We start from the raw sequence: 18,386 nt of genomic DNA, 5'->3' as shown, positions 1-18,386 counted from the left end.
CTCCTACATCGAAGAACAAAGAAGAGCACAGCCAGCAAAATCAGCAAGATCACAATCACAACTTCTCCTCCAATCAGTGCTGATCCAGAGCCGATATTTACTGTAAAGAGAACAGATCTCAACATCAATCACAGAAACACACAGTAACACAGAGTTACTGATTTACTGATCCTGATTCATCTGCTGATGTACTTAAACAAGCATAACCCAACACATATCTTATAACAATATCTTTTCATAACCTCAGAAAGGTACCAATAATAAATAATCAATGGAAAAACATATTCACTAATTCACAGACTTATCTTGGGTATTTTAGAAATGATGACCTAATTATAAATAATATAAAATATTATAAAATTTTCCTAAAGGAGTGAATTTTACTGAGAAACTACTGCCACAGTAAATTCCATTTTAATTCCATAATAAAATTGGATTCATGGTTACAGTCTGCAATAAGTGTTACCAATCACAGATATAATTACCCCATTTTATTATCACTGGTTTCTTGAGGGAGCTGTGAGTCACGTAACAGTAATAATCTGCTTTCTCATCTTCAAGTATCTCCAAACTCTTCCTCAGCTGGTAGGTTCCATCATCATTGGGTCTGACTCCAGAAGATGTTATTACATGATCAGGAATTGAAGTGGGGAACCATGTCAGACCCATCTCCACGTCTTTAGGGTAGAATCCCGTGGCCATGCAGGTCTGAATCAGCTTTTTTGGGTCACGAACAGATTTTGTTGCAAACGCATAAACATCAGGAGGATCTGAAAAGAGGAAACATTCATTCATTACTGTGCTTTCAGATTATTCCACCATTTCTGCAAACAATTTACCATTCCGAATTTTTTTTTACAGCAAAACACTATCTTTAATAAACTCCTGAAGACAGAGCTCTTCAAAGAGCACATACTCTCCTAACACCTCTAACTAACTACCTTCTACTACCAGATCAGGAGAATCTCTCACTATCTTTAATAAACTCCTGAAGACTGAGCTCTTCAAAGAGCACATACTCTCCTAACACCTCTAACTAACTACCTTCTACTACCAGATCAGGAGAATCTCTCACTATCTTTAATAAACTCCTGAAGACAGAGCTCTTCAAAGAGCACTTACTCTCCTAACACCTCTAACTAACTACCTTCTACTACCAGATCAGGAGAATCTCTCACTATCTTTAATAAACTCCTGAAGACAGAGCTCTTCAAAGAGCACTTACTCTCCTAACACCTCTAACTAACTACCTTCTACTACCAGATCAGGAGAATCTCTCACTATCTTTAATAAACTCCTGAAGACAGAGCTCTTCAAAGAGCACATACTCTCCTAACACCTCTAACACACTAACTACTTCTAACCTCATTTCCTTTCTCCTCTCCTTTCCTCCTCTATCCCACTATTACCCTTTGACCTCCTTTAGGCCCTATATAAAGATGTTTTTTTGTTTACCTTTTAACTTCTATTACTCTATGTACATCATTATTGGACAAAAGCATCTGGCAAATGCAATGTAATATTTCAGCAAGACGTTGCTAAACCACATACTGTATCCTCCACAAGAGCAGGGCTTGACAGAGGAAGACTGCCGGAACTGTTGATTAAATCCTCCACCAGACACAAATTAACAATATTTCTCTAACTAAACTCCAGCAACTGCTCTCCTCACTTCTCAGACCTTTAAAGACTCTTTTGAGATGTGTTCTTGCATTGAATTCTTAATAATAAAAAATAAATAAATTTGAAAAAAAAAAAGTAAACGTACAGTGATTTCTCAGTGATTCTTTTCTGTACTCCATGAATTTGATGAGCCAGTACACACACTCTTTCTCCAGGTAACCCTTGGTGTACTGGTTCAGGATGGGAACACTGTCCCATTTCCTCTTGGTTGGTTCTGCAGCTGGAACCGGAGCGATCCAGCGCATGTTTTCAAAATCAAAGGAGAGAAAATCTGATCCATCGTAGCTGTACTGATCAATCCCTCTCAGAAACTTCACTGTTCCATTGGACTCATCGATCTCACAGCCGTGTCTCCACTGAAGAACATGAAGATCTGAAATTTAAACAGAGAAGACTCACAGGTAAAGAGCTTTAAAAGAAACATACAGTGGATATAAATAATAATTAACTGATGAATCACTAACCCTGATTACTGTGGTTCATCCTCTTCATCAGAATCTCCACGTTGACCTTGAACCACTGTTCTTTACTCTTGCGAGACTGGGTTCCTTTTTCCCAGTAATCTTCCTGCATCTTCTCCATCATCCAGCTCTGTTTAGGAATCTTCTTCTGCTCCTTACTGTTGTAGTAGTCGATCTCTCGGTCATCCAGCAGCCCCAGAGCTGTGAACTCGTAGATTCCTGGTAGATCCACGTCTTTGGAGAGGCCGGTGTAAATGTAGTATAGAGAGTGTTTCTCTGGAGCAAACAAACAAAGCCAATTAGAAAATGAACGAATCCTCTGTGAAACCCTTTACTGAAAATAACTCAACACCACTAAACCCCTCACAGTGAACATGTCAAAATTGGACTGTTAAATTTGGTGTTTTGGTTCAATTCTCTCAGACTGACCACTGGATATTCAACATGGCAACTCATAACAAAAAACTGGGAAAATGATGGAGCCTAGACTACAAGACGATGGCTAATACCCTGAAACTGAGATACATCGCAATGGCTATTGTCATGCAGTAGCTTTCCAGAATGGGTTTCACTCAGAACGTTCCTCCCCAGGGTCGACCAAAGAAGTTCACATGTTCAGCGTAATATTCAGAGGCTGGTTTTAAAAATAGACGTGTGAGTGCTGACAGTATTGCTGCAGAGACTGAAAAAGTGGGAGGTCAGCTTTCACTTTCAGAGTAATCTCGTCAAGGCTCTGAATTAACATTATTCTTTTTTTATTCCTTTTATTATTATTATCGTAGTTGTAGTATTAAGAAGAGCACTCACTTGTTCTAATAAAGTTTAAATTTCATTTCAACTATTAATTTGTAATTATTATTTAATTGTTTAAAAAAACGCACTGTAAAAAATGATTATTGATCCCAGCAAACTTTGCTCATTAAAATGAAAAGATTAAACTTTAGGGTTCAGCCTGCACCATCAGCTGCCAGCAGAAGGCGGCAGCAGCGAGTCACTCTTCCCCTGCTTCTCCTGCTTGCCTTTGTCACACCTTTTTTGAGAGGTGATCGGTAAGGTTGCACAAGCAACTCGTTTGGCATAGCTCAGAGACTCAGCTCATTCTTACGATCATAATTTTTCCACCACACACGGCAAAGCAAAAAAGCTTTGAAGAAAAAAAAAGAGAAAGGCTTCTCAGAGCTTAAAGGTTTCAGGAGCTGAATTGTTCAGCGCCTCTTTTATTTTGTATAAAAAAATAAGGAAACATTTATTTCAGTTGTCTGGGTTTCTGGGAAAAGCTTTTTAGTTTGAGCCACACCACCAAGTGGTGTCTCCTTTCTTTGTTTTCACAACATTTTCCCTACTAGCACTCTTAAGGGTGAAATTTGTTTGCAGCAGTCCTGCTCCTTTGGTGTGGTGGTCCTTCCAACTGCAGCATGAACCCATGCAGTTGGTAGGTTCCACCCGTCCTGATCATATGACAGCCTCTCACTCTGTAGAGGCCAGGCAATCCTGCAACAGGTCTCGCCCCTCTGGAAATGCTCTGGCCCTTCCCGGTCATAGTGAAGGGCCCAAGCTCATCCTCCGTAAACCCCAGGGCTTCAAGTTAGGGTCAATCTGCCATAGGGCACCATACTTGCTTTTGTGGATTCACGGGCTGCAGGGTGTTTTCTTAATGAATCCTTGGCAACTGGCCTGGGTCTTCCTGTGGAACTCCTTGAACGGCCACTTCCCATCATGGCCATAGATGGCTGATCCCTGGGTACTGGCCACATCACTCACCGTACTGGACCAATCACATTGCAGGTGGGCTCTCATAGTGAGAGTATTGTGCTTTACATAACCCAGGCTGGAAAAGCACAATCCTGGGTTGATTGGTCTACTCAGTTAGAGTATGGCTTTTACTGCTGTTGCACTGCTTAATGTTCGCTCCCTTTCTAACAAAGCACTTGTGCTCCAGGAGTCTATATTAGACAACTCTATCGATATACTTTTTATAACCGAAACCTGGCAGCAAACCGGTGATTATTATTCTCTGAATCAGGCTACCCCCCCTAATTATAAGTACATCTGTAAACCTCGTTCCTCTGGTAGAGGCGGTGGTCTTGCGGTTATTTTTAACAACAAGATCACTGTTACTGAAGTAAGCATTACATCTGCTAATTCCTTTGAATGTCTCACTATTAAATTACCTGGTTCTGTCACTGCAATACTAGTCTATCGTCCACCCAAACCTAATCCATTATTCCTGCCCGAGCTGTCTGAACTGCTCACTCTTGCTGGCACAATTTCTGCCCGCTTGTTGCTGGTCGGTGACTTTAATATCCATGTTTCAACCCATGACTGCAAAGCTGCCTCTGATTTTCTGTCTGTCCTCGAGTGCTTCTCTTTTACTCAACATGTACACTTTCCCACACATGACAAAGGTCGGACCCTTGACTTAGTCTGTACCTCCTCGCTGCCTGTTCTCAACCCTCACTCTCTATTGTTTCCACTCTCTGATCATAAACTTATCCTTTTTACTGTCCCTCTGATCTTCCCCCGCCGCTCCACCAAAAAATGTATCTCTTTCCGTAAGACTCAGTCTATTGATCCTTCTTTTCTTAATCAATCTATTTCTTCCATCTTTCCTGTTACCTCTGCCCCATCCTCTCCTGAATCACATGCACTGCTGCTAAATTCTGCCCTTAATGAATCCCTGAATATACTAGCCCCCCTGAAAACAAAAATGGTGACCTTTTCTACCTACTCCCCCTGGTATACTGCAGATCTACGTAGCATGAAACAGGTTGTCGTCAGCTAGAACGTCTCTTCAAAAAAACAAAACTTACTGTTCACGCGAATGCATATAAGCAACATCTGTCTGCATATAGAGATGCTGTTAGTGCTGCTAAGACAACCTACTTTTCTGACCTCATTAACAGTCAGCATAGAACAAACTCTCGGCACCTCTTCTCAACAGTTGATAAGCTATTTAAAAGTCCAGACAGCACTCTCGTACACTCTCCAGCCCTTTGTAACACTTTCCTACACTTCTTCGACTCCAAAATAGCAAATATTCATAGATCCCTGATCTCTGCTTCTTCTGGACCCCCCTCTCACTCCTCTCATACTACCAACCTCTCTCATTTTAACATTTCTTCCGCCTCTCTTGCTGCCTTTAACAGTATTGACTCTTCCTTTATCGCTAATATTGTAATGTCCTCTAAGACCACAACCTGTGCTCTAGATCCACTCCCCACCAACTTAACTAAAGCCTGCGTACCTGCCTTGCTCCCCAACCTCACTGTTCTCATCAATCACTTCTCCTTGGTCAGGTTCCATCTGTTTACAAAACGGCTGCAGTCACTCCTATACTAAAGAAACCTGGTCTCGACCCTTCTGACCTCAACAACTATCGCCCTATTTCCAATCTCCCCTTCCTGTCTAAAGTCCTTGAAAGAACTGTGGCCTGCCAATTGCAACATTATCTTAAATCACAAAACCTATTTGAACCCTTTCAATCTGGTTTCCGACCCTTCCACAGTACTGAAACGGCATTGGTCAAGGTTATTAACGATTTACTGGTAGCTGCTGATGCTGGTGCTCTCAACATTCTTTTGCTACTAGATTTAAGTGCTGCATTTGACACAATTAACCACTCTATCCTTCTATCTCGACTCTGTGAACTTGGCATCGTTGGCACTGCCCTGGACTGGTTCTCATCTTACCTAACTGACAGAAAACAATTTATTTCATTGGCTGTCTATTCCTCCCATACCTCTGTGATTAAACACGGAGTACCACAAGGATCAGTCCTTGGACCTCTCCTCTTCATCATCTATATCCTTCCTCTTGGGCCTCTTTTGCGTCACTTTAACCTAGACTTCCACTGTTATGCGGACGACACCCAAATTTATCTTAGCACTAGTTCTAGCAGGAAAACTCTAGAGACAAAGTGCAGCAAGAAGATTTATTACAATAAGCACGTATGACAATTATAAATAGCGTAAATATAGTCTTTGGTGAAAGCCCCGTCGAAAGCCCAGGTCTGCAGCGTCTGAATCCTTGCAGATCCTGCCATATAGGTACGGCTGGGGCGGAGCCAATCCCCTGGGCAACCGGCGGGACCGAACTGGAGGCGGTGGGGAAGGAGGAGGGCGAAACGACAGTCGGCGTCTGCAAGCAGGGGAGAACAGGTATGAGGGAGGTCTTATAAGGACAGGTGGGAGTTGGTGATTGGCTGAGAAAAGTGGCGTGATTTCGAGTTTCCCGCTAGAACCTGCGCGGAGCTTTCAGTTCTAGCAGGAAAACTCTAGAGACAAAGTGCAGCAAGAAGATTTATTACAATAAGCACGTATGACAATTATAAATAGCGTAAATATAGTCTTTGGTGAAAGCCCCGTCGAAAGCCCAGGTCTGCAGCGTCTGAATCCTTGCAGATCCTGCCATATAGGTACGGCTGGGGCGGAGCCAATCCCCTGGGCAACCGGCGGGACCGAACTGGAGGCGGTGGGGAAGGAGGAGGGCGAAACGACAGTCGGCGTCTGCAAGCAGGGGAGAACAGGTATGAGGGAGGTCTTATAAGGACAGGTGGGAGTTGGTGATTGGCTGAGAAAAGTGGCGTGATTTCGAGTTTCCCGCTAGAACCTGCGCGGAGCTTTCAGTTCTAGCAGGAAAACTCTAGAGACAAAGTGCAGCAAGAAGATTTATTACAATAAGCACGTATGACAATTATAAATAGCGTAAATATAGTCTTTGGCGAAAGCCCCGTCGAAAGCCCAGGTCTGCAGCGTCCGAATCCTTGCAGATCCTGCCGTATAGGTACGGCTGGGGCGGAGCCAATCCCCAAAATATGAAAAACATATTTACCTACAGGAGGATCCTTTACCTGGTTCAGGAAGTCTGAAAGGAAAAATAGTTATAAACAGGCTTAAAAAGGTGTTTACGATTTAAATCTCTCAATCGCTGGGTACATATCTGCTGCATTTATTTGCGCTTATTTTACAATAGCATAGGTTTATTAGGTTCGTTGTAAACGAGGTACTTGTAGAACTTGAGCTTATTTAAATGCGTAGGATAAGCATAAATTGTGTGTGATAGCATACGGACTACCAATACATTAATCCTTGCGGGGCACAACTTCTGGAAGCAGTCTCTGCAAAACGCAGACAGAGTCTGGATGAGTATAGAAGCGGGCGTGGCCCGTAGCGCAGCAACGCGGACTACAGGTCCAATGGGTATAAAATGCGGGCACGGCCCGCTGCGCAGCAAACGCGGACTACGAGTCCAAGGGGTATAAGAGCGGGTACGCCCCGCTGCGCAGCAAAACGCGGACTTCGAGTCCAATGTATGAGAGCGGGCACGGCCCGCGGCGCAGCAAAAACTCAGACTATGAGTCTAATTAGCATATGAGCGGGCACGGCCCGAATTGATATGTAGGAAGATAAGGAGTAGGAAGTATTATTTGAGCGAGCGCGGGCTGCCGTGACGGTGACATTATGAGCAGCAATAATATGATGTTTGTATAAATATTAACGACCGCCTCCAGTTATTTGCAGTAAAATAGAAGTATAAATAGATATAAATACGTACCTAGATAGCTTTACTCAGAGACATCTGGGCATCCCGAACAAGATGGTTGTCTGGTCTTATGTATGATTCGTATGATGCTGAAGTCCATCCTCCGAGGGCCTTAATTGATGATATTGGTAGACCAATTTTTGCAGCAGTAGTGGCAGCACCGATTCTGAATGAGTGCCCAGTATAAAGTGAAGGTGAAAGGGAGCATTTTTTTAAGAACGCGAGACAAGTGCTCTCTAAACCAGTGCTTAGTCATCGGAAGACCATTGGGAAGTATGAAAAGAGGTGCAGCAGAAGTATGAGGGTGTGATGTGAGATAGCGTACCATAGAGTCGAAAGGGCAAAGTGAACCATTTAGTTTTGAGATAGTTATAGTGACGCCTTTCCTCATGGGGTCTGTCTTGGAATGTTTGAGAAAAATGTTGTAGTGCGTGGGTGAAAAGCTAATGTCCGAGTATGCTAAATCATGTTTATGATCAAAAGACTGAGTGTTACATGAGAATTCCCCAGGACGCATAAAACCATAAAAAGCCATGAGAAACATGGCCTCCAGAAGATTATTTATGTAATTTGAGAACATACCCTCGCGAAGAGCAGAAATTAACTTTTGCAGAATATCTGGTGTTATTGGCAAACGTTTGTCGGGAGTGCGTTTATATGTTTTAGTCAAGCCTTTAAGAAGCAGACGTATGGCTGAATTTGAAAACAGACTGGAAAAGCTCGGATCATAGCATCTAGCATTAAATTGAACGCCGGCGAGCATTCTGCGGATCGTAGGTATTGTTACGTTTCGTGTCTGGAAATTATGTACTATAAATGCACAAACAGTAGACATGAGTACGGGGTAGATGGGAATGTTTAAAGACAGACAAAAAAGAGTGAATAAAGACCACGTAGATTTATAAGCTTTCAGAGTAGCTGGTGATAAGCCGATAGACATATAATAGGAAGCTGACAGTAGCAGTGACGAGTAGACATTATTCAGTCTAAAATTATCTGCTGAAGAGGAGGGCAAGGTGTTGGATCCTGTTGTGCTGCCGGGCATAGGCGTCTGAATTCCTGAAATCGAAATCGAGACAATGCATCAGCTATGGCGTTATGGTGGCCCGGTATGTGTTCAGCTCTGATTATAAAATTATGCATGACGGATTGCCAGATTAGACGTCTCAGAAACGACATGATTGATAGGCATGAAGATCTTCCTTTATTGATAATGGAAACCACTGCTTCGTTATCGCAAAATATGGTGATGCGCTTTCTGGACCAGGACTCACCCCATAAAACACTAGCTACGACTACGGGATACATTTCGTACAAGGCCGATGAGGCAGATCCGAGGGCGATGTCAGAAAAGTTAGAAGGCCATTTTTCTGCAAACCATTGCCCTCGGAAATAACCCCCAAAACCAACGGAGGGAGCGGCGTCAGTGAAGAAACTCAAAGAATCGGAGGACTGGGTCACGATATCACGGAGGCCAGATACAGAGTGTGCGCAATGCAGAAGACGGGCAATAAAGGAACGGCCTTGGGGCACGACGCGCATAGCGAAATTAAGGTGACCGAGGAGGGAAAGAAGATCTCGCTTAGAGACGACAGCCAGCGAATTAAAAGAAGCCAACAGCGAACGGATCCTAGACAATTTAACCTCAGGGAGAGACGCCTGCATGCAGACGAATCCAAAAATATGCCCAAAAATTCCAATTGCGTGGACGGGCCGACGCACTTAGCAGCAGAGAGAGGCACACCTATACCATTAAAAACGCGAGTCAGCACATCCAAAGCCGAGCGGCGGGGGGACGGGAAATCAACGAGCAGGAAATCGTCCAGCAAATGCAGAACGAAAGGCAAAGCACAGACATTCAACAGGATCCAACACAGAGCCTCAGACAGGGCGTCAAATATACGCGGACTACTCCGGCAGCCGAAAGCAAGCCTGACGGCAAAATAGAATTTAGAAGCCCACTTCACGCCGAAAAGGGGCCAGTCCGACGGATGAATCGGGATAATTTTGAAAGCGTCCGTTACATCAGCTTTGGACAGCAACGCACCGCGGCCAGCGATCTTGATTAAACGGATAGCATCGTCTACCGAAGCGTAAAACAGAGAAAAGGGTTGCAGAGGAATGCAGTCGTTAACACTAGAAACTACGGCAGAATGCGGAGAGGACATATCGAAAATTAGACGTTTCTTACCAGAATATTTGCGCGTGGCGACGCCAAGGGAGTTCACTCGAAAAGGAAAAAACGGAGGGGACTTAAACAGACCCACCAGATACCCTTTATTAACCTCCCGAGCCAGGAGGGCAGAAACAACATCAGGCTCAGACATAGCAGAAGAAAGGTTCCGCGAAACAACAGAGGAGGACAGGGAGGAGACAACACCAACCCGAAACCCCTGAGACAGCCCAGTGAGCAAATAATTGACAAAAACAGAATCGGGGTGACTAGAAAGAAGAGAGGCTAAAGCGGGCACATCAATAGGAGTTGACGGATGGCCACTCAAAATTTCTTTGAGCGGGGGGCAGGTTCTCTGCTCGCGGGACGAACCCGGCGAGGGCACACCGATTTCGGGTGCGATGCTTTGCAGAAGCTACAGACATGCAGAAATTTACAGTGAGGAAAGGTACACCTGACTCGTTGAAATTATTACATAACACAGCACCATTAAATGCAATGAGAGGGCGACCGCGAGAATCGCGGGGACAGCTTACGGGTGCAGCAGCTCCGACAGGAACCGCAGAAGCAACGGGGCCAGCCGCCGCCTTAGGGCAAAACACGGCCACGTGACCGTGGGAACCACACACGGAGCAAGCTATCGAACGCTGACCACCAAAGTGGCGAACGAGCAGTTCAGTATCCAGAATGGACCAATTCAGGCGAGTATTGTAGAGGGAAACGAAGGAAGCAGCCTTAGACGAAAACGACTTATGATACTCATAATAAAGAGCGCCACCATAGCGTTGGTCGAAATCGGCCATCATAGACAAATACAAGTCCAGTTCCTCGCGGCAATCAGGAAACGCCCCGCACAGCACGTCCCGGAAAACGCCGAAAGCAATAGCAAATTCACCAAAGGAGAGGCTACGCTGCACGCGGGGGTCAGATGCTTTCAGAAAAACAGAGACATCCCCACAGTCCACCATCTGACGATCAACGGCAGGCGAGGGAAGCAGAAGAGAGGCCAAATTAATGTCTTTTCCAGCAATAATATCAGAACGCATGCGAGGAGAAATGGCGGCCGCGGCAGGAGAGACAAAAGGCCTACCCATTGCCAGCGCGGGCACAGCCGAGGCCAAGGTGAAGGAGGGCAGGGCGACAGCAACGGAGGGCCCCGGCACGGGCTCGTCAATAGCAGGAGCAGCAGCAGTAGGAGCGGCGTCAGGAGCAGCAGCAGCAGCAGGAAAGGCAGCAGCAGGCGGGAACGCAGCAGTCGAGGCAGAGGCGAGGAGGGGGCGTGGCTCCGAAGAGAGTCCAGGTCCGGGGGCGGATCCCAGGCGCCTTTCCACAGCTGCCAGCCGGGAGTCAATCCCCCTAACAGAGTCCGCGAGAGACCGAAGCACCTGGACCAGCTGAGAGTCCGGCGAAGCTGCATCGGCGGAGACCAGAGGAGGAGAAGGGAGAGGCAAAGTGGAGAGCGGCGGATCAGCAGCACGGCAGGACTTCTTGGCCGCCCGAGGAGAAGAGGACTTCGCCTTCCGCTTACCGCCAGGTTTTGCAGCCTGGGTCTCCGCAGGAACCGGGACAGCAAGTGCAGCGGAAGGACAGCCCAAAGTGTGCTCCGTCAGCAGAAGAAGATCCTCCCTGGATATATCGACTGCGACAGGAATGCCCGAAGCCTCCAAAGACTCCATGATGCGATCCGAAGGCACAGCAGACCAGGGCGAGTCCCGCGCAGACAAGCGCGCACTCCTGCGCAGCGACTGAGACGGCGATGGGGCAACAGCTTCATTATCCGAGTCAGAAACTTGACTACGAGACAAACGAGACAGAGACATAACAGGCACCACGAGAGAAAGCACAAGCACGGCAAACGACAGTCGGCGTCTGCAAGCAGGGGAGAACAGGTATGAGGGAGGTCTTATAAGGACAGGTGGGAGTTGGTGATTGGCTGAGAAAAGTGGCGTGATTTCGAGTTTCCCGCTAGAACCTGCGCGGAGCTTTCAGTTCTATCAATAACCCACCCACTACTCATTTAGAAAGCTGTCTCTCTGCGATCCAGAACTGGATGAAGGATAATTTTCTCATGCTAAACAGTAATAAGACCGAGCTCATCCTAATCAGCACTAAAGCAGTCTTCAATCAAACTCCTACTCTCTCTCTCAACTTTGGTGGTACAGTAATCTCTCCCTCTAACCAAGTCCGAAATTTGGGCGTTCTTCTAGATTCCACTCTCTCTTTTACAGCTCACATCAACTCTGTGGTGAAAACTGCATTCTTTCATCTGCGCAGAATAGCTAAAATTCGACGATCCCTTACTCAGTCCACTGCTGAAATACTCTTTCATGCTTTCATTTCCAGCAGACTAGATTACTGTAACTCCTTGCTCGCTGGCATTAGTTCTTCCTCCCCTGCTTCTTATGTCTTCTGTATTTGGGGCACTGCAGCAGGCCGCTATTTTTACCAAACTAGACCTGCGCAGTGTCTACAATCTGATACGCATTAGGCAGGGGGATGAATGGAAGACAGAGTTTATTACCCCCACAGGGCATTATGAGTACCAGGTGATGCCTTTTGGTCTCATGAACACCGCCACGGTCTTCCAGCACTTTATTACAGAAGTGGTGAGGGAGGCCCTTGGTCACTTTGCATATGTATATCAACAACATACTAATTTATAGTCAGTCTCTTGAGGGGCATATAGTGCATATCAGACAGATCCTACAGCTGCTGCTGGAGAACCATTTGTATGTGGTGTCCGACCGAGAACCTCAGTTTACTAGTCGCTTTTGGAAGGCCTTCGGCCAGCTAATGGGAGCCTCAGTAACACTCTCTTCTGGCTTTCATCTGGAGTCCAATGGCCAGACTGAGAGAGTCAATCAAGACCTGGGTAAGACTATCTGGTGTCTGAACTCCACCAACCCCTCTTTTTGTGCAGAATAGGCCCATAATACCCTCCTGTAAGGGTTCAGCCTGCACCATCAGCTGGCAGCGAGGCACTCTTCCCCAGAGTTCCAGGGGTAATTATTGCCAATCAGCTTCACCTGCAGATTCCTGTATTTAAGGCTGTGTTTCCTGCTTGCCTTTGTCACACCCTTTTTGAGAGATGACTGCAAATCAAATCAAAGCAAAGCAAAGCAAAGTTTTTAACAAAAGCTTAGGCAAAGACCACCAGAAAAGCAAGGCAAAGCCAACAAGAAAAGAAAGGCGTTTCAGAGCTTAAATGTTTCAGGAGCTGAATTGTTCAGCGCCTCTTTTATTTTGTTTTAAAAAAGAAGGAAACATTTATGTCAGTTGTCTGGGAAAAGCTTTTTAGTTTGAGTCACACCACATGTGGTGTCTCCTTTCTTTGTTTTCACAACATTTTCCCTGCTATATTCAGTATTCAGTATGAGTTATAAATATTCACAAACTGTCCTGTGTTCTCTCAGGATATTCAGTATGAGTTATAAATATTCACACACTGTCCTGTGTTCTCTCAGGATATTCAGTATGAGTTATAAATATCCACACACTGTCCTGTGTTCTCTCAGGATATTCAGTATGAGTTATAAATATTCACACACTGTCCTGTGTTCTCTCAGGGTATTCAGTATGAGTTATAAATATTCACACACTGTCCTGTGTTCTCTCAGGATATTCAGTATGAGTTATAAATATTCACACACTGTCCTGCGTTCTCTCAGGATATTCAGTATGAGTTATAAATATTCACACACTGTCCTGTGTTCTCTCAGGATATTCAGTATGAGTTATAAATATCCACACACTGTCCTGTGTTCTCTCAGGATATTCAGTATGAGTTATAAATATTCACACACTGTCCTGTGTTCTCTCAGGATATTCAGTATGAGTTATAAATATTCACAAACTGTCCTGTGTTCTCTCAGGATATTCAGTATGAGTTATAAATATTCACACACTGTCCTGTGTTCTCTCATGATATTCAGTATGAGCTATAAATATTCACACACTGTCCTGTGTTCTCTCAGGATATTCAGTATTAGTTATAAATATCCACACACTGTCCTGTGTTCTCTCAGGATATTCAGTATGAGTTATAAATATCCACACACTGTCCTGTGTTCTCTCAGGATATTCAGTATGAGTTATAAATATCCACACACTGTCCTGTGTTCTCTCAGGATATTCAGTATTAGTTATAAATATCCACACACTGTCCTGTGTTCTCTCAGGATATTCAGTATGAGTTATAAATATCCACACACTGTCCTGTGTTCTCTCAGGATATTCAGTATTAGTTATAAATATCCACACACTGTCCTGTGTTCTCTCAGGATATTCAGTATTAGTTATAAATATTCACACACTGTCCTGTGTTCTCTCATGATATTCAGTATGAGTTATAAATATCCACACACTGTCCTGTGTTCTGTCAGGATATTCAGTATGAGTTATAAATATCCACACACTGTCCTGTGTTCTCTCAGGATATTCAGTATGAGTTATAAATATCCACACACTGTCCTGTGTTCTGTCAGGATATTCAGTATGAGTTATAAATATCCACACACTGTCCTGTGTTCTCTCAGGATATTCAGTATGAGTTATAAATATTCACACACTGTCCTGTGTTCTCTCAGGATATTCAGTATGAGTTATAAATATCCACACACTGTCCTGTGTTCTGTCAGGATATTCAGTATGAGTTATAAATATTCACACACTGTCCTGTGTTCTCTCAGGATATTCAGTATGAGTTATAAATATCCACACACTGTCCTGTGTTCTCTCAGGATATTCAGTATGAGTTATAAATATCCACACACTGTCCTGTGTTCTCTCAGGATATTCAGTATGAGTTATAAATATCCACACACTGTCCTGTGTTCTCTCAGGATATTCAGTATGAGTTATAAATATCCACACACTGTCCTGTATTCTCTCAGGATATTCAGTATGAGTTATAAATATACACACAGTCTTGTGTTCTGTCAGGATATTCAGTATGAGTTATAAATATTCACACACTGTCCTGTGTTCTCTCAGGATATTCAGTATGAGTTATAAATATTCACACACTGTCCTGTGTTCTCTCAGGATATTCAGTATGAGTTATAAATATCCACACACTGTCATGTGTTCTCTCAGGATATTCAGTATGAGTTATAAATATTCACACACTGTCCTGTGTTCTCTCAGGATATTCAGTATGAGTTATAAATATCCACACACTGTCATGTGTTCTCTCAGGATATTCAGTATGAGTTATAAATATTCACACACTGTCCTGTGTTCTCTCAGGATATTCAGTATGAGTTATAAATATCCACACACTGTCCTGCGTTCTCTCAGGATATTCAGTATGAGTTATAAATATCCACACACTGTCATGCGTTCTCTCAGGATATTCAGTATGAGTTATAAATATCCACACACTGTCATGCGTTCTCTCAGGATATTCAGTATGAGTTATAAATATTCACACACTGTCCTGTGTTCTCTCAGGATATTCAGTATGAGTTATAAATATCCACACACTGTCCTGTGTTCTCTCAGTATATTCAGTATGAGTTATAAATATCCACACACTGTCCTGTGTTCTCTCAGGATATTCAGTATGAGTTATAAATATCCACACACTGTCCTGTGTTCTCTCAGGATATTCAGTGTGAGTTATAAATATCCACACACTGTCCTGTGTTCTCTCAGTATATTTTCAGTATGAGTTATAAATATCCACACACTGTCCTGTGTTCTCTCAGGATATTCAGTATGAGTTATAAATATCCACACACTGTCCTGTGTTCTCTCAGGATATTCAGTATGAGTTATAAATATCCACACACTGTCCTGTGTTCTCTCAGGATATTCAGTATGAGTTATAAATATCCACACACTGTCATGTGTTCTCTCAGGATATTCAGTATGTGTTATAAATATCCACACACTGTCCTGTGTTCTCTCAGTATATTCAGTATGAGTTATAAATATCCACACACTGTCCTGTGTTCTCTCAGGATATTCAGTATGAGTTATAAATATCCACACACTGTCCTGTGTTCTCTCAGGATATTCAGTATGAGTTATATTCAGTATGAGTTATAAATATTCACACACTGTCCTGTGTTCTCTCAGGATATTCAGTATGAGTTATAAATATCCACACACTGTCCTGTGTTCTCTCAGGATATTCAGTATGAGTTATAAATATCCACACACTGTCCTGTGTTCTCTCAGGATATTCAGTATGAGTTATAAATATCCACACACTGTCCTGTGTTCTCTCAGGATATTCAGTATGAGTTATAAATATCCACACACTGTCCTGTGTTCTCTCAGGATATTCAGTATGAGTTATAAATATCCACACACTGTCCTGTGTTCTCTCAGGATATTCAGTATGAGTTATAAATATCCACACACTGTCCTGTGTTCTCTCAGGATATTCAGTATGAGTTATAAATATTCACACACTGTCCTGTGTTCTCTCAGGATATTCAGTATGAGTTATAAATATCCACACACTGTCCTGTGTTCTCTCAGGATATTCAGTATGAGTTATATTCAGTATGAGTTATAAATATTCACACACTGTCCTGTGTTCTCTCAGGATATTCAGTATGAGTTATAAATATCCACACACTGTCCTGTGTTCTCTCAGGATATTCAGTATGAGTTATAAATATCCACACACTGTCCTGTGTTCTCTCAGGATATTCAGTATGAGTTATAAATATCCACACACTGTCCTGTGTTCTCTCAGGATATTCAGTATGAGTTATAAATATTCACACACTGTCCTGTGTTCTCTCAGGATATTCAGAATGAGTTATAAATATCCACACACTGTCCTGTGTTCTCTCAGGATATTCAGTATGAGTTATAAATATTCACACACTGTCCTGTGTTCTCTCAGGATATTCAGTATGAGTTATAAATATCCACACACTGTCCTGCGTTCTCTCAGGATATTCAGTATGAGTTATAAATATCCACACACTGTCATGCGTTCTCTCAGGATATTCAGTATGAGTTATAAATATCCACACACTGTCATGCGTTCTCTCAGGATATTCAGTATGAGTTATAAATATTCACACACTGTCCTGTGTTCTCTCAGGATATTCAGTATGAGTTATAAATATCCACACACTGTCCTGTGTTCTCTCAGTATATTCAGTATGAGTTATAAATATCCACACACTGTCCTGTGTTCTCTCAGGATATTCAGTATGAGTTATAAATATCCACACACTGTCCTGTGTTCTCTCAGGATATTCAGTGTGAGTTATAAATATCCACACACTGTCCTGTGTTCTCTCAGTATATTTTCAGTATGAGTTATAAATATCCACACACTGTCCTGTGTTCTCTCAGGATATTCAGTATGAGTTATAAATATCCACACACTGTCCTGTGTTCTCTCAGGATATTCAGTATGAGTTATAAATATCCACACACTGTCCTGTGTTCTCTCAGGATATTCAGTATGAGTTATAAATATCCACACACTGTCATGTGTTCTCTCAGGATATTCAGTATGTGTTATAAATATCCACACACTGTCCTGTGTTCTCTCAGTATATTCAGTATGAGTTATAAATATCCACACACTGTCCTGTGTTCTCTCAGGATATTCAGTATGAGTTATAAATATCCACACACTGTCCTGTGTTCTCTCAGGATATTCAGTATGAGTTATATTCAGTATGAGTTATAAATATTCACACACTGTCCTGTGTTCTCTCAGGATATTCAGTATGAGTTATAAATATCCACACACTGTCCTGTGTTCTCTCAGGATATTCAGTATGAGTTATAAATATCCACACACTGTCCTGTGTTCTCTCAGGATATTCAGTATGAGTTATAAATATCCACACTGTCCTGTGTTCTCTCAGGATATTCAGTATGAGTTATAAATATCCACACACTGTCCTGTGTTCTCTCAGGATATTCAGTATGAGTTATAAATATCCACACACTGTCCTGTGTTCTCTCAGGATATTCAGTATGAGTTATAAATATCCACACACTGTCCTGTGTTCTCTCAGGATATTCAGTCTGAGTTATAAATATTCACACACTGTCCTGTGTTCTCTCAGGATATTCAGTATGAGTTATAAATATCCACACACTGTCCTGTGTTCTCTCAGGATATTCAGTATGAGTTATATTCAGTATGAGTTATAAATATTCACACACTGTCCTGTGTTCTCTCAGGATATTCAGTATGAGTTATAAATATCCACACACTGTCCTGTGTTCTCTCAGGATATTCAGTATGAGTTATAAATATCCACACACTGTCCTGTGTTCTCTCAGGATATTCAGTATGAGTTATAAATATCCACACACTGTCCTGTGTTCTCTCAGGATATTCAGTATGAGTTATAAATATCCACACACTGTCCTGTGTTCTCTCAGGATATTCAGTATGAGTTATAAATATCCACACACTGTCCTGTGTTCTCTCAGGATATTCAGTATGAGTTATAAATATCCACACACTGTCCTGTGTTCTCTCAGGATATTCAGTATGAGTTATAAATATTCACACACTGTCCTGTGTTCTCTCAGGA

General features: G+C 42.9%; 2 protein-coding genes across 2 annotated transcripts in view; both read right to left on the bottom strand.

Annotated features, from left to right (window-relative positions):
• Positions 1–18,386, bottom strand: part of LOC125788846 (class I histocompatibility antigen, F10 alpha chain-like) — a 64,070-nt gene that overhangs the window by 33,082 nt on the left and 12,602 nt on the right. The gene's annotated exons all lie outside the window — the stretch shown is intronic.
• Positions 463–18,386, bottom strand: part of LOC111196646 (zinc-alpha-2-glycoprotein-like) — a 20,312-nt gene continuing 2,388 nt past the window's right edge. The window contains exons 2-4 of the mRNA XM_049472701.1: positions 2,148–2,420; positions 1,769–2,056; positions 463–770 (exon numbers count right to left, since the gene is read on the bottom strand). Of these exons, the coding sequence (XP_049328658.1) occupies positions 463–770; positions 1,769–2,056; positions 2,148–2,420 (869 nt within the window). The remainder of the gene's footprint in view (positions 771–1,768; positions 2,057–2,147; positions 2,421–18,386) is intronic.

Source organism: Astyanax mexicanus, unplaced genomic scaffold, assembly GCF_023375975.1.
Source record: "Astyanax mexicanus isolate ESR-SI-001 unplaced genomic scaffold, AstMex3_surface scaffold_31, whole genome shotgun sequence".
In the NCBI taxonomy this organism is placed as follows: domain Eukaryota; kingdom Metazoa; phylum Chordata; class Actinopteri; order Characiformes; family Acestrorhamphidae; genus Astyanax; species Astyanax mexicanus.
Note: the sequence above shows the minus strand (reverse complement) of the source record. Positions and strands in the feature narration are given on the sequence as shown.